Source organism: Gymnoscopelus braueri, assembly GCF_963280865.1.
Source record: "Gymnoscopelus braueri genome assembly, chromosome: 16".
Classification (NCBI taxonomy): Eukaryota; Metazoa; Chordata; class Actinopteri; order Myctophiformes; family Myctophidae; genus Gymnoscopelus; species Gymnoscopelus braueri.
In genome coordinates, this window is record NC_137616.1 from 13,655,797 (window position 1) to 13,680,353 (window position 24,557).

Below are 24,557 nucleotides of genomic sequence, written 5' to 3' on the forward strand. Positions count from 1 at the left end.
GTTCCTCAGAGATTCACTTCTCTTTGATGAGCTTTTAAGGCTATTAAAAAGGTGTGCCTTTGAAATAGTGAATTTCAATTAAGATCTTTAAATCAACAATATACCTAAGCAAAATCCTTATCAACAACATTCCATGTAGGAGTGAGAGCAAGAATTGTAAGAAGTCGATTGCTAATGGACATTTCTTCACCTGTCTTGCATAACGTCAGTGTCGTATTTAGTTTTTTTCCCCTTCTTTTTTAAAGATCAATGCTATTTTCACACTTCATGTCTCTCTGTGGTTTTTACAGATATGTAACCACCCAACAAGCCCCATCTTATAATTTAAATGCTTAAAATGCTATTTTCACTATTTCTGAAAATCTTTGCCTATGACATGCCCAAAACAGTGATGCTATATTGAAAGTGGTTAACTAAAATAAAGTAACTCAATCTCATAACATTGAATTATGTTTTTCTTTTTTACATTTCATGTAAATTAACAGTTTTGGACAAGGTAGGGTTTCCACCCGACAGCGACGATGACGAGGTTGTTCAATCAGAGAAGTGGCGGATTACTAAACCTTATCCTGAGACCTAGGCAGACTTAAGGCAAACAATCTTCTGGACTAAACGCACAGATGCACAGCGTAGAACGGGGAACCACTCAGCGGAGATGACAGGCAGTTTAGTCCCAGAATGGAAAGACTACACCCTGCGGTGACGCATAGATGGGGATAATTAATGCTAGGCTTTCATAAAAGCATCACAAACATGACACCTCTTAATGTAGAAATGAGTGTGGTAATGCCCTAGATTCTAGTGCATTCTAGTGACTACAATTAATTGTAACAATAAACAAAAGATTAAGAATGTTACAAATGAAACAGAATGTTCTCCGATTGCAGAACACAATCATAATCAAAGTATAAGTGTGTGTAATATTGGCATACGCTTAACTAAAATAAAACATGTAATGTTTTTTACATGCAGCCACAAAATAATTCCATCCAGAATGATTTTAAATAATTTTATCATTTCTATTATATATTCTTTATAAATGTTTTTGCATGGAAACTGTAAGAAGCATAAAGATGGCATACAAAAACAGAAATAACTTGCTGCCGAAAGAAAAACATTTGCCACTCTTATGTCATCTAGATTGCAAATAGTGACCATGGCTCAGGATTGGAGTGGTAAACATCTGCTGTGTTCATTGTGCAGAGTTGTTTCATCCCCAGCCCATCCACGTACCTAACCCCAACACTCAATGCACTTAACCACTTAAATTAACCCTCATTGACCGTGGTTCGTACTTGGCCACCATGCTTTTTCCCACTACACCAAATCCTTTCCCAGAAAATAGCCGATCTACAAGCTCACAATGCATGTGAACTTGTAGATCTGCTATTTTCACCCATTATGACATTCCAAGGATGAATGGAAGGAAGCTAGGGTTCATGTGGTTAAGTGCATCTCCAAGAAACCGGACATGAAACACAGACAGACACACAGAATAAAACACTTTAGTCAGCATTAACAATGTAAGAAATATCTAATCCTTTTATTACATTCAACAGAAATACAGTACACTGAAATTGCACATATTCACCAGATATAGCAGCATTCTGACTGGCAAGTAGACTAATCAATAGGCACATTAAAAAAAAACATTTAAATAAGAAACACATGTTCAAATGTGTTTTGGTGGCCATTTTCTGAGACATTCAAATTTCACTGAAGCAGTTAATTTACACACCTTGTAAAACACAGATTCTACATGGCTAAAAACATACCTTTCGCTGCCAGTGACTCATGATTCTACCGGCAGGAGAAGACTGTATGAAAGGTCAAAAGCAAATGGCAGTTAAAAAAGGGCTTCATGTCAGTGATTCACGGCGGTCCAGTGCTAAACCACAGAGCGATGTTCGCCACACACGTACATGGCACTCGGCTGGATGCGCCGCTTCGTGTTACCCGGCAGCTGAGGAAGGAACTTGAAGTATTTGGGCATCAGGTCGAGGCAGGCGTCACGGAACTTCTTGATCCGCCAGTAGTAGATGAGGGGGTTGAGGGCCGACTTGAGGTAGCACAGCCAGAGGAGCCAGGTGCTGATTTGGAAAAAGGTGTCCCTGCGGTAGAAGTCGCTGCTGAACGTGCTCACCAGGCTGTACGCGGCGAAGGGCGCCCAGCACACCGTGAACACGGAGAAGAGGATGAGGATGGTGGTGAAGGCACGCGTCTTGAAGCTCATGTCTATGTTCATCTGGAAGGGCTTCTGCAGGCTCATCAGGCCCAGCTTGCTGGCCTGGCTCAGGCAGATGCTGTCCGAGTGGCTGTGGATGCGGATGGCGTTGTGGCGAATGGTGTTCAGTATCCCCATGAAGGTGTACAGCATGACCATGAAGGGCGTGAAGAAGAAGACCAGCATCAGGATCAACACGTAGGCGTGGTAACCCTTCTCCTCGCTGAAGCCGAACACACACTGCGGGGCTCTGGACGGGATGTGAAGGGAGGGGTAACCGATAGACAGCGGGAAGGAGAAGACGAACGAGAGTCCCCAGGTTATCACGATGAGCACCTTGGCTCTGTGCGGGCTCAGCTTGTCTTGCTTCTGCACGATGATGAGGAAACGATCGATGCTGATGATGAGCAGGATGGCCACGCCCTCCATCACGAAGAGCCAGAAGAGCATCGCCGACACGCGGCAGAAAACGTCCCCGAAGATCCAGCGGGTGGTCACCACGGTGACCAGGGCGAAGGGCATGTTGAGGACGGCCAGCATCATGTCGGCGAACGCCAGGCTGGCGAGCAGGATGTTGATGGCCGAGCGCATGGCCGACCTCTGGTACACCATCAGGCACACCACCACGTTCCCCAGGAGGGCCACCAACAGGATGACGACCATGACGGCACAGAGGAACACCCGGAGCGGCAGGCTGACGCCATGCTGCAGGCTGCCCGGGGTAGCTTCCGCCACAGTTGGGACCAGCTCTAGCGGCACCCGGTAGCCATGGGAGGAATTTGCCATGGAGATATTTACCACGGAAATGTCCTCCATGGCCCCCGCGGCCGTTACGCCCTCCGGGAGATGCGGGTGCTCGGAAAGGTTCAGCAGCCCCGTGATGAGGCAGCAGAGGCTGGCATTGATCTCCCCTCCTGCCTTGGGTAGGGGGAGGTCAGTGGAGTGGACCATTCTTCCCCAGCCTGGAGATTGGACATTGTCGACTGGGCGTTCTCAGCCCTGACACAACACCTCCAGTGTCTGGGACGTTTTGGTCACACACAACCGCATCTTCACAGATCTGAAAGCCTGGAGACACAAGCACAGATAAGGGTAAGGGCACGGTAAGGGTAACATACATTAATAACGTGTCTACTGTAAATTCTAATTCCTTTTGTCACCCCAATAGAGTGGATAACACTCAACTCATTAATGATGATGAGAATCAATATATCAATGGCATTTTAGAAAGGAGACCAAAGGAGATCATATAATATTCTTCCCATCAAAATCACATTAGTGTTGTAATGAATGAGACAGCGAGCACATAATCAACTCAGAGTTAGATATAAGAAAAGGGCCTATGGCCATGCCTACAACTCCCCAAATTAACTCTAAATTACCTTAGTCTCTCTCTAAAATGAGAAGGGAACTACCATCATAAAGTTGAATGTCTCCATGCATAATGGAGGTTCAATGTGATAAAGAACATCATTTAGACAGTTAAAGTGTTTCAGATGAGTTAGTGTGGTGGTTTAGATTATTTGTGGTGGTTTAGATTAACAATAATAAAGGAGCTAGTAGTCCACCCTCCCCCAACCACAATATGATCATTTATTATACTGTTTATTTCAAAAGGTAGTGAATAATAACTAGGCTGTTATGAAAGAGCATAAGCCTAAAACGATGAATCCATAAATATGTCTGAGCAGTATGCTGCTGCTTTACTTCCTGCAAGCCATGTCAACCAACATGCAGTGCTCAACCAGGAACAACTCAATACAGCAATAAAAAGAAAACCCTTATCGCTTGTATAAACATTGGGCGCTGTTATTTCAGGACAGCTGGTATAATTTACAATGGCTCAGCAGCATGTCAAATAATAAAATATGTTTACCATTGCTTTTCTGCACAACACAAAAGGTTTTGAAAGAGCCCATCTCATCCTTTATAAATGATACATTTTCCACGAAATGTGCATCTACTTTCCCCCTAAATCTGTCACTTTCATTTCTATTATTAGTTACACAATGTGGATGTGAAACTAATACAATTACAATAAGGCAAAGTACTGTGCCAAGTGATCAAAGGCTTGAGTGTGTCGCAATTACCCACAGCTTTGTTAAGCAGGTCCTTGTTAATGAGAACAAATATGAAAACAGAGCCATTCCCTTTCTACATCCTGCTTCTCCAACTAAGCATCCTACATATGGCCTATTTGATATTTTCTAGAGAGGATATTTTGTCATGGGGTGCAGCAGAGCAGACAAAATGTACTATTAGTATTGAACACTGTTCCACATCAGCAATGCTTGCTGCTCTTTGCAGGCAGTGACCTAAAAATATTAAAATAGCTCCTTCAACCTCTGAGCAATCAAGTACACCTGCAGCGAAATGGATGCTTGGATACCCAGGGTTCTCGAAGACTGGGGATCACTCAAGTAGGCTATAGACAGCACAATCTCAAATGGAAAATTCCAGAGAAACCAATTAAATCGATGAAACATTTTCAGCCACATAGCCTTGAATTCAAATACATTTATCACTGAAAAGGTTCCGTCTTTTAAGTCAATAATAGCATGTTGTTGAGAACATCTAGTGGTGTATGGCATTAATAACATGCCAAAATTGTACATGATGTCTTTATGGCTATTTCAAGTAGCTTCAAACCTTGAGAACACAAACATGTAAAGAAACCATGTATGATGATAGTTTGACACAAATCTAGTACCAGGAGACTTGAACTCATCCTGCCAATGCTGCAAACCTGTGCCCACCATTGAAGACATAGCTGGCATCACTAAAAAGAGGCCAACATTCATCCATATGGTCCAAGGAACCCCAAAACATACATGTTTCTGAGTTATATTGTGTGATGTATAAAAAAAAATCACCCATAACCCTTAGGTGAAATGAATTAATTCTGCAGACTTAAAAACATTGTTTTAGTTTATGGCCTAATTGCTGCACTGGCAGTTGGCCCTTGTGCCCTCAAACAGGGATCTTTCCCCTGGTTGGGTCCCTGTTTCAACATGGGGTCCTCAGAGTTACTAGGGGTCCGCCAAATATGGGGAATGATGGGGAACATAAGCCAAAAATAGCAGATCTACAAGCTGACAACGCCTCGCAAAAAAGTACAGAGCCAACCATCAAGTTGACTAAATATAGAGGGGTTTAAAAAGTTAACTGGCTGAAAATACATATTAACGTGAATCCAACATATTAATAGAAAAGATAATGTAGCCTATGTCTATGAAATCTATGAATAGGTTTAATCTGCAACACAAGTTTATACAATATGCAGTGGGGGTCCCTGCTTCATCTCTCTCAGCTAAGGGGTCCTTGGTCTACTCTAAAATGATGACATTCCAGGCCTGGGTAGAAGACAGCTTCTCTCCCACCACTCTTCGTAGAGCACTGGTATTGATGTTGATCAGAACAGGATAATAATAATATACATCAGCACGTATCATGCAACAGAAAACACGCATTACTAGTACTAGTCTGTAGGTCGTCTATCCTTAATCAAAACGTAATACTTGATTTAAATCGATAGTGTTATGACCAAATCTAGCAAATGTTAAGGTATTGACTAACTTGTTCATAAGGATGTCTTCAGTAAAAACTGGGTGGTAAATGTGAATCAACTGTTATAATCTCGATTTTTTTTTGACAGCCTGTGCAGAATTGAACACAGAGGGATTGGCGAAATGCTGCTGTTAGATTGTAGCTGTGATCACAGCCTGCATGTCACAAAAACACCCATCCATTCAACAGTTGTTTCACAGCGGAATGTCATTTTTATCACCCCATTTGTTTTGTACTGCAGGCGAGACAACATGGACATCCGTCAGCACCTTTACATTTGCTATAATAAAATATATAATAATATCAAAATATGTGAATATGCCTAAGCAAATATCTGAGCTGTGTGAAATATCTGTGCTGTCTGTTTTAAAAAATATATAAATAAGACGTTGGAAAATGTTTTTTTTAATGCATATATTAGCAGATAGTCGTGATTGATATGCGTGAGATTTCAAAGTTATATTGATCATTGTAAACACCTTTGCCGAACGTTGATGTCTTTTTCCTCACATAGTGTTTTTCTACTAGCTTTGGATCAAGACTATCATGTATTTACTATCGATTTTGAAATTTAGCTATTAAAAAAAATCAAAATCAATAAAAAATACAACTATGATAGTCTTGATCCAAGCCTATTTTTCTACCAAATCAAACGTCGTTGTTGATGGACAACAATGCATTAATTTACACACTTCAATACAATGTATCGATCGCAAGTTATATTGACTTCAAATGACTCCATTACCTTCATCTCCCACCACACGAAGCATGCAGCTGCTATGTATCCAGATGAATCCGATACTAAGTATCCAGTTGAATCAGAACCTATGCATCCAGATGAATCACATACTAATATATATCCAGATGAATCCTATGAATACTATGTATCCAGATGAATCGGCTACAGTCTGTCTGTCTGTCTGTCTGTCTCAGTCCTTCAAACGGTTCATCTCGTCTCCCTCTTTGTGATCATGTGGTGGTCGGATCTTTGATCTCACTTGTTATTATTAGAATAAGTTACCTGTCCTTCGATCACAATGTAAAGATAAATATAGACACGACAGTGCGACAATAATGGGCGATGTTCCCTCCTCCCACACAACAACTGAAAACCGTGAAGAGAAATCCGCACGTTTATCTCTCGCTTTTGTTTCCAACTGGAGCCAGAGAAAAAAATGATTGTTTTACCCTCCGCGTGCGTTTTATTTTACCCCAACTAAATCACATCATCTGCTCGGTTTATTAACACATTAATTCACCGTTCCCTTCCGTCGTTAGTTAGTCACTAGATGAGAGCAGTCCATCCCCTCCAGTGAGATGTTCAATGCAACATATATCAGCCTTATTATTAATACACTACACTTACAAACTACAATCAGTGTTGCCAGGTGTTACGAGAGAAATAAGCAGCCGGGTCTATGAAAACAAGCCCAAAAGAAGCGAACTAGGCCACATGAGCACTTTATACCACATGTTATATGCATAGGCAATTTGAAAATAGCAGATCTACAAGCTCAGTGCTATTTTCAAAATAAATACAAAATATATATATTTTTTAAGCATTTCACTGTCTGGCACAAAATATTTTCAGATAGGGGTCCGTGGACAAATACATATTCATGTGGGAGCCCTTGACATGAAAATCTGAGAACCACTGGTTTAAACATTAGGAAACAATAAGCAACTAAACTTTAGAAACAAGCCCCAAAAAACGCAACCACCAATATTTACAAGCGACTTCACAGGAAAACAAGCCAAAGTCGCTTATAATAAGCGGACATGGCAACACTGACTACCGTGTCTCTTTGGTCGTGTCCATGGAGACTGACACCTTCACCAGCCAGTAGTGTGGACAGGAACGGCCTCTCGGATACGCCCCCTTTACGTCCTCCAATAGGAATGCCCATATGCGTAAGAGGGGGAGTGGCTTTTGGTCGAATGAAAGGATTTATTTGCGCACGTGCGGGAGGGACAAAAATCGAATGTTTGATAGTCAGTCACTGAAACAATTAATATAGGTTTATCAGAAGCTCATTAAGACCATGAGGACGATTCTACAAATGCCTTCTAAACCAGTAGTTCTCAAACTTTTCCACTCCCAAAATGATATGTATTTTGGCCCCAGACCCCATCTGAAAATGTTTTGTGCCAGACCCAGGGACCCCCAGAGGAGATTTGTGTTAAATAAAAAATAAGAAATGTTTCAAAAAATGTCAAAAATGTTTTAAAAAATAGCAGCTTGTACATCTGCTATTTTTGAGAACCACTGTTCTAAAAAAAATTAGTTTTCTGAAAAACGTATGTTGAGATATATAATGACACATTATGACACAGATGCTTCCCAGGTTTTAATGGGTCAATATCCATTCAGTTACAGAACTGGTTCTGACTTTTTCAATTTCAAGGACCGCCATAATAACTCTCAAGAGTTACAGACCTAGGGTCCATTTGGAACCCTCTCAAGGACCCCGGCGAGAACCACTGAGTTAGCCTACAGCTTAATCACATCAAACCTAGAGTCCCTATTTTGGGCATGTCATTAGAACAATATTATCCCAAAATGGCTAAATCTTTTACATGTTTGTTTGTTTGTTTTTTGTATAGAAAATAGCTCACAACACACCAGATTGTAGATCTGCTATTTTCACTATTTGTTGTATAATGAAGTATCCAGTGGTTAAACACTTAAACCCTCTAACTCAGTGGTTCTTAAAGTGGGGTCTGGGGACCCCCAGGGGTCCTTGAGGGGGTTCCAGGGAGTACCCAGCCAAATCTGTCCATACATTTGAACCCATCTATCCATATTTTATAGGCTATTCAGAAATAGTTTTAAAAATAGCAGATGTGCAAGCTCACAGCTGGTGCCGCACTGTGAGCTTGTACATCTGCTATCTTTGTAACATTTTTGAAAAATCTTGAAAGTGTTTGAACAACTTTGAAAAATGTAGCATGTTTTCTTTTGGGGGTCCCTGGCACAAAACAACCAAAAATAGCCAATCTACCAGCTCATGTGTTGCAAGCAACGCGTTGTGAGCTTGTAGATCGTCTATTTCTGGCTGATTTTCTCCCCAGAATATGAATGCTGGTGGTTAAGGTTCATTTTGTTGTGTACTTTATTAACTTCATAAGTTAGTTATTGTTGTGCAAAATCTGCAGCAGAACAAAGATGTTAGTTAATTGGTTGACTAATTCAAGTAGCCAACATAGGATTGGCATTACTGAGACTCAGTTTTGATATTGCAGCAATGAACAATAGCATTATCTCCACCACATGAGGACCTACATATTAAAGACAAAATTAGTTGCATTTCATTTTAAATCATCTCATGCTGAAGATTAGAACATACATGGTGAACCAGCTGAAATTATGTGGAAAACAATGGCTAAAATAAAAGTTTATTGTGTGCGTATATGCAGCAAATTGAGGTAATTGCCATAAGACAATTGTTACAATCTTAAAAGTGATTGCTTTTGATATGACTTTCTGTATTTTTTAACCTGAAAGGCGTATTTACTGTGCATTTCTTTGGGCCCATCAGGTATACATTAATATCAATTACAACCAATGTGGTCTCCTTTTATCATGGATATCACATGATATCCATGGTAAAAGAAGACCACATTTTTAGGACAAGCATTTCTAGGTCAGAGCAAACTGGAACTGGAGTAATATAGTTTCATCAATACAATTGACCATTTAGGAATTTAGCAGACGCCCTTATCCAGAGCAACTTATATGTGTAAAATCAGAGTAAGCATGAGCCCTAGAGTCAACAAACTATATACATAATAAATAAATCATAACTATTTGACTGATGAAGATGTCCTATTGCTCAATGTATGCTCCATCGTACAACCGTGTGACGCACCGAAAATAGCCAATCTACAAGCTCACAACGCGTCACATCCACAATGCATTGTGAGCTTGTAGATCGGCTATTTTCGGTGCAAGACACCGCCATATGACGGAATACAAATCAGACTTATAGAGCCTTTAACTGCTTCACTTTTTCCGTCTTTGGCGGGATGATTTTGACTTCAAAGGGGATAAAGAAATCCAGAAGGGCTTTTGTGTCTTTCATGGTAAGGGAATACTCCTGTGAGATCTTCTCGTGGGTCCATGTTTGTGGCTCCCGCTTGTGACTCGCAAGGACTTTGAGAGCCTCCACGATGGACAGTTTGCCTTTAGGAACGTCTGTAATGTCAACAAGGCCGTAGGGGTCCCCGGGTAAGCTGTACTTCAGTGCTCTGCGCTCTGCTTTCGGCTCCGTTAATTCCTTTGGTGACTGTGAAGAAACAGTGGTGACTATTAAAAGGTGCAGCAAGTGAGTGATATATTGTTTTGTTAGAATAAGTGTTAAATAGCTCTATATTCTCATTGCAATCTTTGCCATATTATAGAGTGTTTCTTCAGTAACGTTGTTCTCCCCATCTTTCCAGCTCTTTAGTAAACAGAAAACATATTTTCAGGTCGGGATACCAATTTTATCCAATCAGTAAAGAGAACTCATACAGGATAAACAAGTGAAATTGGACATGACACAAAGAAATAAGCACACACAATTGAAACTAGAACACTATCAAATTAAAGCTGATAAATGGGTACTCTCTCCTGATTGGGTGAAATAGGCAACCCATCTGAAAATGTTTGTTTACTAAAGCGCTGGAGAGACGGGGAGACCCCTGCTCTCCACTGCACCGACGCCGGCCGCGGTAAGCGATGGAAAGCGTCTGTGGCAGAAAATCTGAATGGGCGGTGTGCACGCTGTCGTGTCGGGTCGTAAGTTGTAGGGAAGCGTCGAAAGTCGACCGAACTTGCTTGGTCGGCCTTCGACTGTCTGGCTGGCGGAGCGGAGGTAGATCTCTCTGGTTGGCTGCTAGGAGAGGTAGCGCTCCGTATTGCTTGCGGATTATTTTGTCTGAATACAGTGCATATCCATGGTATAAATATTGCTACTGCTGCATGTGTTCTCAAAATGCAGACACTAAAAGTGTGGGACGGTGCATGTGTGTGGCTCATTGTATTCAAACACCAGCTGTCAGTTGGCAGATTTTCTCTGAAACAAAACTAAGCGTATATGCCTTATCTTTAACTTATCAATATCATTAGAACTTACTGCTGCTTTTCTTTAAAGGTGAAAAGGGTCTGTAAAATCACTGAAGCAACCAGTGGTATTCTATAGGTTTCACTTGAGTTTTGTTTTATCATTGCAAACCCAAGTGCTCATTCTCCAAATGACCGTGTGCGCATTGCGCTGCCGCTTGCTGTAGGCACGCAGTGCCTAATTAACATTAGGCCTAAATACAAAAGTTATAGCCTACACCAAAATAGTATACAGATATCCTTGTGCCCATGCCCTAAGCACCCTGCAGTGCGGTAGTTATCTTTATAATTTCTCAAATGATTTAAGCATGTACATGTTCATGTGTTTGTTATTGAAAAAGACATCAAGCCATAGCTATTTTTTAGCCGTCTGTCGGTGTCGGCTCTCAGGTGCATTCAGCAACTTTTTTTCACACCTTCCAACCTACTGATCTCCCGACTTCATTCAACTGCCAGTCTATAAGTAGTCTGATTGGTGGAGAGCTACCTTTATAGAACAAACACTCAATGATTAGAATATAGAGCTTTAACCTTTTTTTTTAACATTTTGTTTTAACCAAAAATATCACTTATCCTACCTGTAAGACCAATATTCTATGTAAACCAAAAAATCTTCTATGTAAACCAAAAAATATTTGGTACACCAAAAAGGATCAGATCTAGTATAGAGCCCTGGGGGACCCCCGTCAACTAAGTATTGTTTAAGTGGTTAAGTAAAAGTAGCAATGCCACACTGTAAAATACTGTTACATCTGAGGTGTAGGGGAGTAAAAGTATAAAGTATGAAAATAAAATGGAAATACTAAAAGCTAATGAATGACCTGTGTTTTAGTTAATGTGAGGACAATTCATCCCATTACTTGGAATTTTGGTGGCAAACAAAAGGTGATTGTAATAAAATAGCAGATGATTACCATTGAATGCAACCAAGGCCACTCTGAGCTGTGGCATTGTCCCAGAGTCAGATATAGATTGTATAGCAACATATGACACAATTTTGAGCACACACATGCAACTTGTGCCTGTTTCTGGATAAAGGAGATCAGGTCATTCAGTCAGCTAATGAGTTTAGGCCCATTTTAAGTCAGATGTACTGTATAAGCTACACGTTTATGTGGGCTCACTGGGCTGGGGCAGACACCTCAGGGAAACTCGAAAGTTGAGAGATGTTTATGACATACTGTAGGTCAGGGGTCTTCAACGGGGTGTCCAGGACCCGGGGGTTCTCGGAATTACTACAGGGGGGCCGCCAAATATTTGTGTGATGGATTTTTTTTTTGAAGGGAGAACTATCTGAGGAGAACTTTAGCCGAAAAATTGCAGTTCTACTAGCTCACAACGCCTCGCGCTGTGAGCCGTTGTGAGCTTGTAGCTCTGCTATTTTCTGCAAAGAGGTTTGGTGTAGAGGGGGAAAAATACAGAGTGAAAGGTCACTCAAGTTACCTAATTATTGACGGTTTAAGTGGTTAAATGTCTGAAAATACATATGAATCAGAATCCAACATACACTGATGACAGTGCTGTCAAACAAGTCTATGAAGTGATCTATGAGATATATGAAAAAGTTTAATGTTTCATACAATATGTAGTGGGGGTCCATGCTTCATCTCTCTCTCTGCTAAGGGGTCCTTGACCTGAAAAACGTTGAAGACCCCTGCTGTAGGTAATTGTTCATTCAACTCGTTGTTTGGTGTAATCCCAGTTCACAAACCATTCACACATTAGCTCCCCGATATGATAAATTCCATATTGCATCACATGCATCACCCAATCTGACCTCTGTCTCTGGATCCTTCGACTCCACATACACAGACCTCAGGAGTGACAGCAGAGGGTTGTTCTTCTGGTGGATTGCATCACTCACCGCCAGAGCTACAAGAAAGAAAACATCAGGTTTGATACAAAATGCTGAATGTTTCACAAAAGGTCTGACATGAATGGGAGATAGGTGGGCACTAGGCTAGGGACATCTGAGCACCTCGATGCAAAATTACTATTTTGTCCAAAATGTTAAAACAAAATTAAATATTAGAAAAATGGTCTTAAGTATACATGATGTGAACATGCACGGTACATCATTATCAGACTTCATTGTATTTCTTCAACTTCTTGTTTATGCCCCAACATGACTGGACGTACAGGGTTTGTAGCAATTGTAGGAATATTAGACCTTGATTGTCGAATGTTAAAGCATGTTCTAATAATGTATACTTTACTTTACTTAACATTTTGGGGGAAAAATAGACAAATACACAATTTAACACAGAGGTGCCCAGTCTTCCTTGGTGCCCACCTACCCTGTTACCCTTGAATATGGGATCTAACCCGAGCTGACCCCAGATATATGACTACGATCAGACAGCCTCACCTTCAGCACTGCTCTCAGCCTCAGGACGAACGTTAACATGGTGTCGTGGTGCTGGTTCTGGCTTCTGCTTGGAGATTTCACGGTGGACCCGGTTCTCTAGGTTAAAGTTCCTAAACACCCGAGATATTCGTGCTCCCATGCTGGACATCTTACACAAAACTGCACGAACAATAAAGGTTATACAATACAAAATGCTTATGGCAAGCGAGAGGGTCCACATATAGAGCCATGCTGGCGTCGTGCAGCGACGCCTTGCGTTTGGAAGACAGTCACATGTAGTAGATATGTGCAGCCAGCAGATGGCAGCATTGTGGGTCTATTGCATGTTCTATCGTCACTTCTAGCAGTTCTAAAACATTTTAATTGCAAAGACCAGTGGTGAATAGTAACTAAGTAACTAAGTACATTTACTCACTGTACTTTTGAGGTGGAGTATTTCCAATTTTCAATAATTTTACTTCTACTCAGAAGCAAATATTTTTAACTTTTACTCCACTACAATTATTTGAAAACTTTAGTTACGAGATACTTTGTAGATTTTGATTATTATTAAAAAACATACATTAACCACTTCAGCCCTATATACTTTGGCTATTTGAAAATAGCCGATCTACAAACTCACAATGCGTTGTGAGCTTGTAGATTTTCATACTTTTTATACATTTGAAAACTTGTGATATGGGACCGTCTGCATAAGGATGAGTACTCTTACTTTTGGTACTTTAAGTATATTTTGATGCAAATACTTTTGTACTTTAACTTCAAGTAAATTTTGAATACCGGACTTGTACTTGTACAGATTGTTTCTACAACAAGGTATTGATACTAGGGTTGTAGTACTCGAGACCGGTCTCGGTCTCGAGACCGATCTCGAGACCGCTTTTTGATTTACTCGGTCTTGTCTCGGTCTCGCCCATAATTTGACTCGGTCTTGTCTCGGTCTCGCCCATAAGTTCACTCGGTCTTGACTCGGACTCGGACTAAGGGACTCGGGACTCTGCCCCCACCGAGTCCACTCGAGTCCAAGACCAAGTCACTACAATGCAATGAAATAATTTTATTATACCCATATTATGAGGAGCCTATTCACATTAACATTCTAAGAGAGCTGTCTGGCGCTTATGGACAGCTGTCTTGGAGCGCATCATCTCGTGGTTGACAGCGCAGCAGCAGCAGAACACACTCTGCCATGTCCCCAGTGGCGTTTGGTGGATTCTAACGTTGACCGCGCCAGAACCGGGCCAGAACCGGTTTGACGGCTAAACTGGTTTTTAATGGCCACTCATTAACAATTAGGCCGAATGCAAATGAGCCCCATTTGAAAACAAAGGAGACTTTCTGTGGTCGCTACAACAGAATAGGGTGAGGGGCTGCTAATGTTGATTTTTGAGTTTTTGAGTTTTTTCCCCCTGGATCTTGCCCCTAAACAGGGACAAGCTGGGTTTACAGACCGGGCCATGGCCTCGTTGGCCCCAATGACGATACGCGCCTGCATGTCCCTCTAGTTTATATTATTTTTAAATGATTTCCACTAACAACGCAAGCTTTCCAGATGTTTATTTATTTATTTATTTATTGTGTGTTCACTGTGTAGCCTGTGGTTGTTTTAATAAACGAGATTCTCTAAAGATGATTAGAGACGGCTTTCAGTAAGGTTTCCTTGCGCACATTATTGATTGCCAGTGGCTGACAGCGCGTGTGCGCATCTAATCACAAAACCTGACGCTTGATCAACAGAAAAATATAGATTAATACATTAGACAAAATACAGCGAAATCCCAAAATTATTAGAGTCTTAATATCCAGTAAGCAATAGAAATGAACTGCAAACAAATTCAAAGTTATAGGCTATCAATATCACACAAAAGTAGAGAGAAGCTGTGATCTCGACTCACAAACAAATGGACAAGAAATAAATAATCCTTTTGCAAACAACATCCATGTTCTGTTTGTTTGTCAACAATGATCTAAATGGAAAGTTTATTTCAGCTATGTGACAGTTTGACATAGTTTGAGCCATTTTTGCTGTGCAGTACAGTCCTCGTTTAAGTTCATTGCCTTCACCTGTTGTTCTGCTGTGCGCAACAGGGCATATCTCCGCCAGGCCAGGTTTACCTACCCAGGCCATGAAATTCATAGGCAGTCATCGTAGCCAATTAGAATGAAATATCCTAAAACTGACTCATGTACTGATACAGAACCGTCGCTGTTGGGTGGAAACCTTGTATGTTCCTTTTTTTATTATTATTTAAAAACTGGTGAAAATAGCCAATCTACAAGCTTCAATTATTAATAATTAAGAAATATTATATTTTAAATAGTGCAAAATCAACTAAAGTCATTGTTAGTGCAAGTTCAATCACATTTAATTTGAATGAAAATAATTTGTGGGGAAAATACATACAATCTGTGAATCTAATGTGGTGACCCCTACTTCAGTCAGTGAAGTCCAGGGCTGAATGTGACAAATATTGAGACCAATATAACTTAGTACAAATATTGGTCATTTGCCAATATGGGTTATATTACACAGATAGTTATACTATTCTTGTACTATATTGAAATAAAATCATCCTTAACCTTCAAATTAAATTCATTATGTCCGTGGACTTTAAAAAAAATGCCCTGGCATTTGGCCTTTGTGCCCTAAAAAATGTCAAAAGGCCAAGTGGCCTTGCCCCTGGCCTAAAATGATGAAATTCCAGGCTTGTAGATCTGCTTTTTTTTAAATATATATATAACTACTGTAGCCTGTTATTATGACGTTTACATATTTTAAAACTGAAGATGCAAACGCATATTGAATGACAGTGCGTTTAAATCGAATGTCTCACCAGTGTTTGAAACACTGATTCATTGCTGGGGTGTGAGACTTTACCATTCACATGTAATTCAGTCATTAAAGTAGCACATATCGATGTGCTATGTAATGATGGCTCCTTGTCATTAAAGGGGAGTAGTTTTCATTGTTCTGTCTGTAAGGAACATTAATGTGTAATGATGATGGCTCATTGGTCAATTTGGTCATTGTTGTTTGGTCTAGGTTTACCATTGAGATGTAATTAATTCAGTAAAAATAACTAAATAGCTAATTGCTCTGCCATTCATTAAAAGATGCAAAGAATTTTTGAAATGTAAAAATAAAAACAAAACAAAACTAGAAAAAGTGCTCCTCGGAGCACAGGTCTCCGCCAGGTCAGGTAGGTTATTGTGGCTTCCTGGTGGCACTATAACAGGCCAATGTGAAAAGGGCGGCATTTCTTCCTCTCTAGTGGGAATGTGTGTGGAAAATTTCACGGAAATCGCACGCTGCGTTCATGATTTGAGGCATTTTGTTCCAAACTGACCTATCCTGCAAACTTTGGAAGCTAATGTTAGCAAATTAGGATGCAATATGAAATATCGGACACATCCGTCCCCTCCCTGGCCTCTCGGACTCGGTCTTGACTCGGACTCGCCCCCCCTCGGACTTGGTCTTGACTTGGACTCGCTTTAGGTGGTCTCGACTACAACCCTAATTGATACTTTTACTTAAGTAAAACTTCTTCCATCACTGGCAAAGACCTCCATGACTCAGAGTTAAGTCAGAATCATAAGTCAGAGTTACAGACCTGTAAGTCTGTAAGGGTCCATTTGGAAGCCCCTCAAGGAACACTGAGGGTCCCTGCACCACTAGAACAACTGATACTGTCTGCATATTGCAAGACGTCAGAGACACATAGATAGAGAGTTTGAAAACATGACTTAATGGCAAAAACCTTCATTATCTTCTGAGTGAAGTACAACAATGTGCAAACGCAGCAGCAAGATGTGTGAGCTGTTGAGACAGGAGAAACATGTCCAATGGAATACTACAATAAGGACTAATAATCATTATGTGCACCACATTTACCGTCTGCACTGAGTTGATCTCGGTACATAGAACTACCGTACTTACAAACAGGGCAGGCCGGCGGGTGTTTGTGTACTGTTTTAAATATATTTGAGCAAATTGCTGCTCTCTGTCTCAAAGGTTTTATACCAAATTACCCTGTTTACATGTAGGCCTACATAACTATTTCTAACTGTTTTCACAAAGTTACAATGTGACTTAGCTCTATTTACATATTTCTTTATTCCCTTTTAATTGTAGATACTTTTTTTGTTGTTGTTTTGATTGTTTTATTTCACATTTGCTTTGGTTGTTTTCTCATGCCAATATAGCCTATTTGAGCATATGTAGCCAGCAGATGACAGCATTGTGCTAAATGTTTGGCAAGTATGAGGCAGGGCCATTCTATCAAAGGTTCTCAAACCTTTTTGTATTTTTATTTCAAGGACCCCCATAACTCAGAGTTACAAACCTTGTAAGGGTCCATTTATAATCCACTCAATGAACCCTGAGGGTCCCTGGACCCTACTTTGAGAACCACTGTTCTAATCTACTATTAATTATAAGATCTTGGGTCTCAGGCCCTGGCTTGTGTGAGGTTTGCCTCCAAAATATGAAATAATTATATCATTATTATTACTTAGTCCGGACATAATTTAGGCGTAGCATTATTATTACATCTGCAGTCTCTGAGCTGTTTTATGGAAGTTCCGTTTCAGTGTGTCCACAGTGGGCTGGACAGTTTCAGTCAAGTCACCTTTACATAAGTGGAAGTTGTGGAGCACATCTGGTACTGATTGAATCCATCAGTCAAGCAGGATTTCTAAGATAAATGAAAAGACCCCTCAATGCAACCATATATAGGTTATTTGTGATACTAGAAGAGAAGAGAAGAGAAGAGAAGAGAAGAGAAGAGAAGGAGAAGAGAAGGAGAAGAGAAGAGAAGAGAAGAGAAGAGAAGAGAAGAGAAGAGAAGAGAAGAGAAGAGAAGAGAAGAGAAACCTGTATTGACTTCCAGGGGGAAATTCAGGTGTCATAGTAGCAACACTGAGTGAAACACGAGAACAGTTGAGAGCCTATACAAAATAAATACATACAAATAAATATAATAAAATGAATGATTAGGCTTAGAGAGACACAATACATCTGGTACTGGGTCTTTGAAGGACTGAGTTAACAGTCTATCAATAAATGTAACTATTTCTATCACCACCAGTGTGAATAGGCCTATATGAATGAATATGACTATCTTCATAAAACGAGGCTACATACTATCAACAGCCATGGATATACAGTATGTACAGTGTCAACAAGCATTAACAGTGAGTATCTGGTAAACATATACAGCCTACTGTATATGTAGTCTAACAGTGAATATGTGAATGGACAGTCTATCAACATAAATATTAAAACTAGGAAAGCATCTGTGTCATTTAAGTAGTCAAAATAGTGTCACAACCATTTTACAGACTTTAACCATTATGTTATACTTTGGCCATTCAAAAATAGCAGATATACCAGCTCACAGCGCGTCACTTCGTGTCGCGCTATGAGCTTGTAGATCTGCTATTTTTGAATAATCATGACAATTTGTGCAAATCTTTGAATATATATTTATTTTCAAAGCAAACATTTTTAACTCAAATCTTTGCTTCTGGGGGTCCCTGGAACAAAACTATTTTGAGATGGGGGTCCACAGCCAAATACATATAACTTTGGGGGTCCTTGACATGAAAAAGTTTGAGCCTTTTTTCAGAAAACTGTTAGGATTTAGAAGACATTTTGTAGAATCAGCCTCAGGAAGAAAGACAGAAAGAAAACAACACCAACATGCTGTGGAAAACGAGTTTATTCAGTAAAAGACAATTGTGTCTGTCTGGAACGTTGTGTTGATTTGTTGGCCAACGTTCTACCAGGTGTGAAATATTGGGCCACCATCAGGATTTATATAACAGCTCTGTTTATTGCATTATGACTTGGAGGGTGAGAATTGCTTATTTGTTTATTAATTTTTCATTTTTTTTACTATGAGACTCTGAATCACACTAAGGGTAACAGAATGCCATCTGACAAAATTATTGATCTATTACAGTGGTTATCAAACTTTTGAATTTCGAGGTCTCTCTTTAACTCTGACAGTATACGGTATCCGGAAGACTCGCCCCCAAAACACGCTCGCCCCCATTTTCTTCACAGACCAGCGGTTCTTTTATTCTTGTATTTGTTTTGCTGAGGATAAGGTTAGTAATACGTTTAGGTTTAGGCATCGTTTTACCGAGGTTAAGTTTAGGAATAAGGTTAGGTTTTGGCAGCGTTTTACTGAGGTTACGTTTAGGAATAAGGTTAGGTTTAGGCATAGTATACTGAGGTTACGTTTAGGAATACCAGGTGAATACCGCCGGATTTGAGCCAGGGCGACTGTGAGCGTTTTGGTATTCCAGTAAACAAATGTCTTTGTACCCTGTCAGAGTTACAGACTTGTAATAATAAGGTCAATTTAAAACCCCCTCAAGGAACCCTTCAGAGTCCCTGGACCCCACTTTGAGAACCACTGTTCTATTAATTACATTCAAAAATATTCATGTGAGTGTGAATGAATGAGGAGTTAAATGTACAAAACCATTGTGACAATATAAGGGTCCATTTGGGTCAAATGATACACACTCAAGAGTCAAATGAACACTGAGGACATGTAGTATTTGTGCTACAATGTTAAATATTGGCAGAAGAAAAACAAAGAGCAATACAAAATACACTTATGACTAGTGAACGACTACTGAGCAGTGCTTGAGAAACATAAGCCTAGTATACCTTCATGGGCTATATTTTATCTGAGGTAAATATGGCCGCCTACACCGTCATTTATTATCCATTTGTACTCTGAGACTGCACAAATGTACAAATAACTGTACATTTTGTACAGTCTCAGAGTTAAAGTAACAGGGGATTTTACTGTGTAAAGATACCTTAACACAAACTGTTTCAAGAGTGGGTACAAATGGAACGAATATGGTCAATGATGGTGTTTCCATCATAATCACTGATAAGCACTCCAAATATTCCATGGCAGGTTCCCTATTCTGAGTTCATACATCCACTATAAGCACAACGATAGTCTCACGTAGACAGACAATTGGAGATCTTCGTCTACGATACATCTGGTGACATCCAGTGGTGTAAAGTAATTAAGTACATGTACTCAAGTAAACATTTTAAGTACATTTACTTTAAATTTCAATACTATACTTACTTCTACTCCACTACGTCTCAGAGGCAAAAGTTGTACTTTTACTTCACTACAATTATAGTTACTTTGTAGATTTAGATTATTATTACAAAACATACATTTGCCACTTCAGCCCTATAAACAGGCTATTTGAAAATAGCCGATCTACAAGCTCACAACGTGTCACAATGCGATGCATTGTGAGCCTGTAGATCTGCTATTTTCAAAAGATTTGTATTTGAAAACTTGTGAAATGTACTGTCTACTTTTGGTACTTTAAGTACATTTTGATACCAATACTTTTGTACTCTTAGGGCGCGCCCCCACCAAGAGTTGGCTGGCCGCTGATTGCAGAATCTGCCAATGCATTGTCAATGCAAATGCGTGGATTCCTGGTCTTGCGGATTTTTTCCAAGAATCCACGCATTTGCATTGACAATGCATTGGCAGATTCTGCAATCAGCGGCCAGCCAACTCTTGGTGGGGGCGCGCCCTTACTCAAGTATTTTTTAAATTTCTACATTGCAGTATTGATACTTTTACTGAAGTAAAAAAATGTAGTACTTTTTCCACCACTGGTGACATCTAAATTCAATGTAGTTGTAGAGAAAGTCAGCTAACAAACCTACACCCACTGCATTGGAAACCTATCAGGTCATCGCCCGAATATGAGGGACTGCCCTAAAGTCTTTGCAATGGTTCTCAGGATTGTTTCCACCTAGTTTTAACCACTACATTGAATTTATACAGGAGGATGTCACCATACGTATCAGTATTTGAGAATGCTCAAATGCTCAATGGTTTTATACCAAGTTACCCTGTTTACATGTAGGCCTACATAACTATTTCTAACAGTTATCACAAAGGTAAAATGTGACTTAGCTCTGTTTACATTTTTCTTTATTCCCTTTTAATTGTACATACCTTTTTCACATTTTGTTTTGGCTGTTTTCTCATGCCAATAAAGCCCATTTGAGCATATGTAGCCAGCAGATGGCAGCATTGTACTAATGTGGGGCAAGGCAGGGCCATTCTATCAGTCAAATTATCATTCTGGTTCTAATCCAGTGGTTCTCAAACTTTTTTGTATTTTTATTTCAAGGACCCCCATAACTCAGAGTTACACAGACCGTGTAAGGGTCCATTTAGAGCCCACTCAATGAACCCTGAGGGTCCCTGGACCCCACTTTGAGAACCACTGTTCTTCTAATCCATTGTAAATTATAAGATCTTGGGTCTCAGGCCTACATTGACTTTATACAGGAGTGTGTCACCGATCTCTGATCGTCTGGCTACGCGAGACTAGCAAAAATGATGATGCATGTGTATTCATTTTAATAAAAAAATGTAAAAAAAAAAGACACCACCACAAAAATATATTTTGCTTTCATATATATATATATATATATATATATATATACAGTATATGTATATACATTTACTCCTAAGAACTATATAGACATCTCAAGTACAGACGGATGGAGACAACAACAGAGGCATTTTAGTGGCTAACCTTGAGATCGTTTGACATTAAGGCAGGACACCTCGACACTGTACAGGACACACTTCACACACGCACATTCTACAGCTCCACAGAAGCTTATTACATCAGAGGTGGTCTGGTTTCTTATAGGCCATTCATCAATTCCTATTTGGAATCAATATTTTCTTTTTTTCCTGGACACACATTAGGTAGATTCTGGCTCAGACTGAGGTGTATGGTTCTTTTCATCCATGATTGACCATATTCACACAGCGGGCCATTTCCCACTCTTTGGCGGGATTCAATTCTCCTGATTGGATAAAATTGGTATCCTGACCTGAAAATGTGTTTTCTGTTGACTAAATGACTGGAGAGATGGCGGGAGACCCAAAAAACTCAGAGCTGCGAGTCGCTCTGGATAAAAGCGCCTGCTAAACGTCTAAATTGTAAATCGTAACCGAGTATGATTGTAGGAGAAAAATGGCTGCCGTGTGAATATGGTCAGTGAATGATATAGTCCAGTGGTTCTCAACCTGGGGGTCGGGACCCCCAGAGGGGTCCTCACATGATTTTGCGGGGGTCCCCAGATGACAGTGAGTGACAATTTAATAATACTGAAAAAAACAAACCAATAAAAACCAAAAAACGGTCAGACATTGGCCAAATTGTCAAATAATATATGAAAGCGGCACTTAAAAAAAAAAAAAAATCCCCCACAATATTTATCTGTGGAACAGAGTCAAATTAAATGTAATGCCTACAATTCCAAGAGCTGATCAGGATGGGGGGGTCCACAGTTCAAATATGATTATTTCTGGGGGGGTCACGGACTGAAAAGGTTGAGAACCACTGATATAGTCGACGGATGATCCCCTCGTTATATTTACACGCTGTTTGCACGACGTCAGCACTGTGTGTGAGAGCAGGATGAATAGAGGTACAGTAAGATGAAACTGTCAATGAGAAGGACGCCATAGAAACAGCGCTGGGTGTGCAGGCTACGAGCCCTCTGGAAGCGTGTCAGCAACACGGCCAGTAGCAGGAAGAACGTGGCTATGTTCAGGATGAGGAAGAGTCTGATGTAGGAGGCGGTGCTCGACGGACCCTCGCTCCCGGCGGTGGCCACCATGTGGACCTCCTTGAACTTGCGGCCCTTGACGAAGCCCCCCTTTCTGTTTTTCCCGCGGCCGTCGGCGTAATCCAAAAACGCCCGGGAGTCTCCGTCCGCGCCCCCCTCCTCCGGGTTCTCGTCGTAAACGCGCTTCGTAGTCCTCTTTCTCTCCTTCTTCTCGCTCTCCTCGATCTGTGCAAAAATGTCGGGCATGCTCTCCGAGAGCTTCTCCCCGAGGTTCACTTTCTTGCCCCCTTTGCCCTTGCCCTGCTTCTTCATGGTGAACATCTTCTCGATGATCTCCTCCGTCTTCCTCTTGTCCGAGAACTGGAGCAGGCGCTCCGCCGTTTTGCGGAAGCTGGCCGAGTTGAGCACCCGGCCCAGGATGTGCCTCTCCATCTGCTGGAAGACGGGCTTGGCGTGCCCGAGGTTGTCCTCCACCACGTTGACGTATTCCTCCACCTCGTCGGGGGAGCCGTCCGCCATGCCGGCCCCGGGTTTCTCGAACACAATCTTCTTCTGGTCCACCAGGACCATGGCGAACAGGGGCTTGCTGGGGACCTCGCCGGTCAGCAGGTAGATGGTGTAGGTGTGGTCCTTGGTGGCCAGGTAAATGTCCACTCTCTGGTTGTCGCCGCGCAGGCTGAAGCTCTGCACGTCCACCCCCGGCCCGAAAAAGATGTACGCCGCCCTGGTGTGGGGAAACCTTAGTGGCATGGTCACGTTCACAAAGTTGGAGCCGTTGTACGGGTACCCGCGGGGGTAGTTCCAGTACCCCAGCGCTCCTTTGTCGCTGAAGCCTGTGTCGTCCATCCAGAACATTTTGTAAGAGTCTTTGCCGTGTAAGACGAACGCCCCGTGCACGCCGTCTACCTTGGCGTCCTGGAACGGCAACTCGGTGTTGTGAAAAAAGGCACTCATGGCCCTGGTGGGGCTGTCTGTGTCTAGATGTATGTGGTCGACCAGCAGCAGCAGCTGGGGGTGGAGGAGCAGGAGGTTCCTCTGAAAGCTCTTGATCTTCAGGTCGGGACTGTAGGCGGCCTGTCCCTCCCCTCGCACAAACACCATCCCCTGTCTCTCCATGGCGGCCTCCACCCGGCCCTGGGTGTCGGCCGCCAGGCCCACCTTGTACTTGAGCCACTTGGAGTCGCAGGCCTCCGTGACCTGGCCGGCCCAGGGCCTAAAGCAGCTTCCAGAGGTGGTCGGGCCAAACAACACGCCATTGTTCAGGAAAGTGTATTTGGGTCCGTAGAGCGCCTCCGTGATGAAAGGTACACCGTTGGGTGCAAAAGTGAAAGTGTTCTGGTCCGGGTGCTCGTGGCCAGCATTGAAGTTTCTCCATCCTTTGATCCAGTCTTTGTACTTGTTCCGATGGACGATGTCGAAAATGGCGCGTCCTCCGAGCTTCCCCGACTTGAAGGAGAGGAAGGAGTGGTTGGTGTCGGCGGGTAAAGCGCTCCCATAGGTGACCACTCCCCAGTCTTCAAAGTGGTGGAGGCGAGATGTTCCGAAATCCGGGGGAGGCTTCGAGATCAGGCCTGGGTCATACCTACAGAAAATAGTGATGGGGTGAGTTCAGAATTCCACTTTAAATAAATCACAC

At 41.4% G+C, this 24,557-nt stretch overlaps 3 protein-coding genes across 4 annotated transcripts in view; all 3 read right to left on the reverse strand.

Moving 5' to 3' along the window:
• Positions 1-1,544: 1,544 nt before the first annotated feature.
• gpr63 (G protein-coupled receptor 63) lies at positions 1,545-7,126 on the reverse strand. Its single transcript, XM_080453701.1, has 2 exons — positions 6,537-7,126; positions 1,545-3,292 (listed from the first exon to the last, which is right to left on the reverse strand). The coding sequence occupies exon 2, from the start codon at positions 3,173-3,175 to the stop codon at positions 1,889-1,891; it is 1,287 nt and encodes a 428-aa protein (XP_080309827.1). The 5' UTR covers positions 3,176-3,292; positions 6,537-7,126; the 3' UTR covers positions 1,545-1,888.
• Positions 7,127-9,091: 1,965 nt separating this feature from the next.
• Positions 9,092-13,433, reverse strand: ndufaf4 (NADH:ubiquinone oxidoreductase complex assembly factor 4). 2 transcript variants are annotated; one of them, XM_080453705.1, is made up of 3 exons: positions 13,273-13,433; positions 12,673-12,767; positions 9,092-10,077 (listed from the first exon to the last, which is right to left on the reverse strand). In XM_080453705.1, the coding sequence occupies exons 1-3, from the start codon at positions 13,409-13,411 to the stop codon at positions 9,775-9,777; spliced, it is 537 nt and encodes a 178-aa protein (XP_080309831.1). In that variant the 5' UTR covers positions 13,412-13,433; the 3' UTR covers positions 9,092-9,774. The 2 variants fall into 2 exon arrangements, with proteins under 2 accessions (XP_080309831.1, XP_080309830.1); XM_080453704.1 differs by having other exon boundaries at positions 13,264-13,433.
• Positions 13,434-21,672: 8,239 nt separating this feature from the next.
• Positions 21,673-24,557, reverse strand: part of dse (dermatan sulfate epimerase) — a 27,715-nt gene continuing 24,830 nt past the window's right edge. Inside the window, exon 6 of the mRNA XM_080452320.1 lies at positions 21,673-24,503. Coding sequence (XP_080308446.1) covers positions 22,748-24,503 — 1,756 coding nt within the window. The 3' untranslated portion in view covers positions 21,673-22,747. The remainder of the gene's footprint in view (positions 24,504-24,557) is intronic.

What these genes read in the sequence shown, in the direction of transcription:
- gpr63 (XM_080453701.1), bottom strand. Translation starts at nt 3,175, where the DNA reads ATGGTCCACTCCACTGACCTCCCCCTACCCAAGGCAGGAGGGGAGATC.
- ndufaf4 (XM_080453704.1), bottom strand. Translation starts at nt 13,411, where the DNA reads ATGTCCAGCATGGGAGCACGAATATCTCGGGTGTTTAGGAACTTTAAC. An exon ending in GGCTGAGAGCAGTGCTGAAG is followed by an intron (nt 12,768 to 13,263) that starts GTGAGGCTGTCT and finishes TCTTTCTTGTAG; the next exon opens with CTCTGGCGGTGAGTGATGCA. An exon ending in CGAAGGATCCAGAGACAGAG is followed by an intron (nt 10,078 to 12,672) that starts GTCAGATTGGGT and finishes GTTTCTTCACAG; the next exon opens with TCACCAAAGGAATTAACGGA.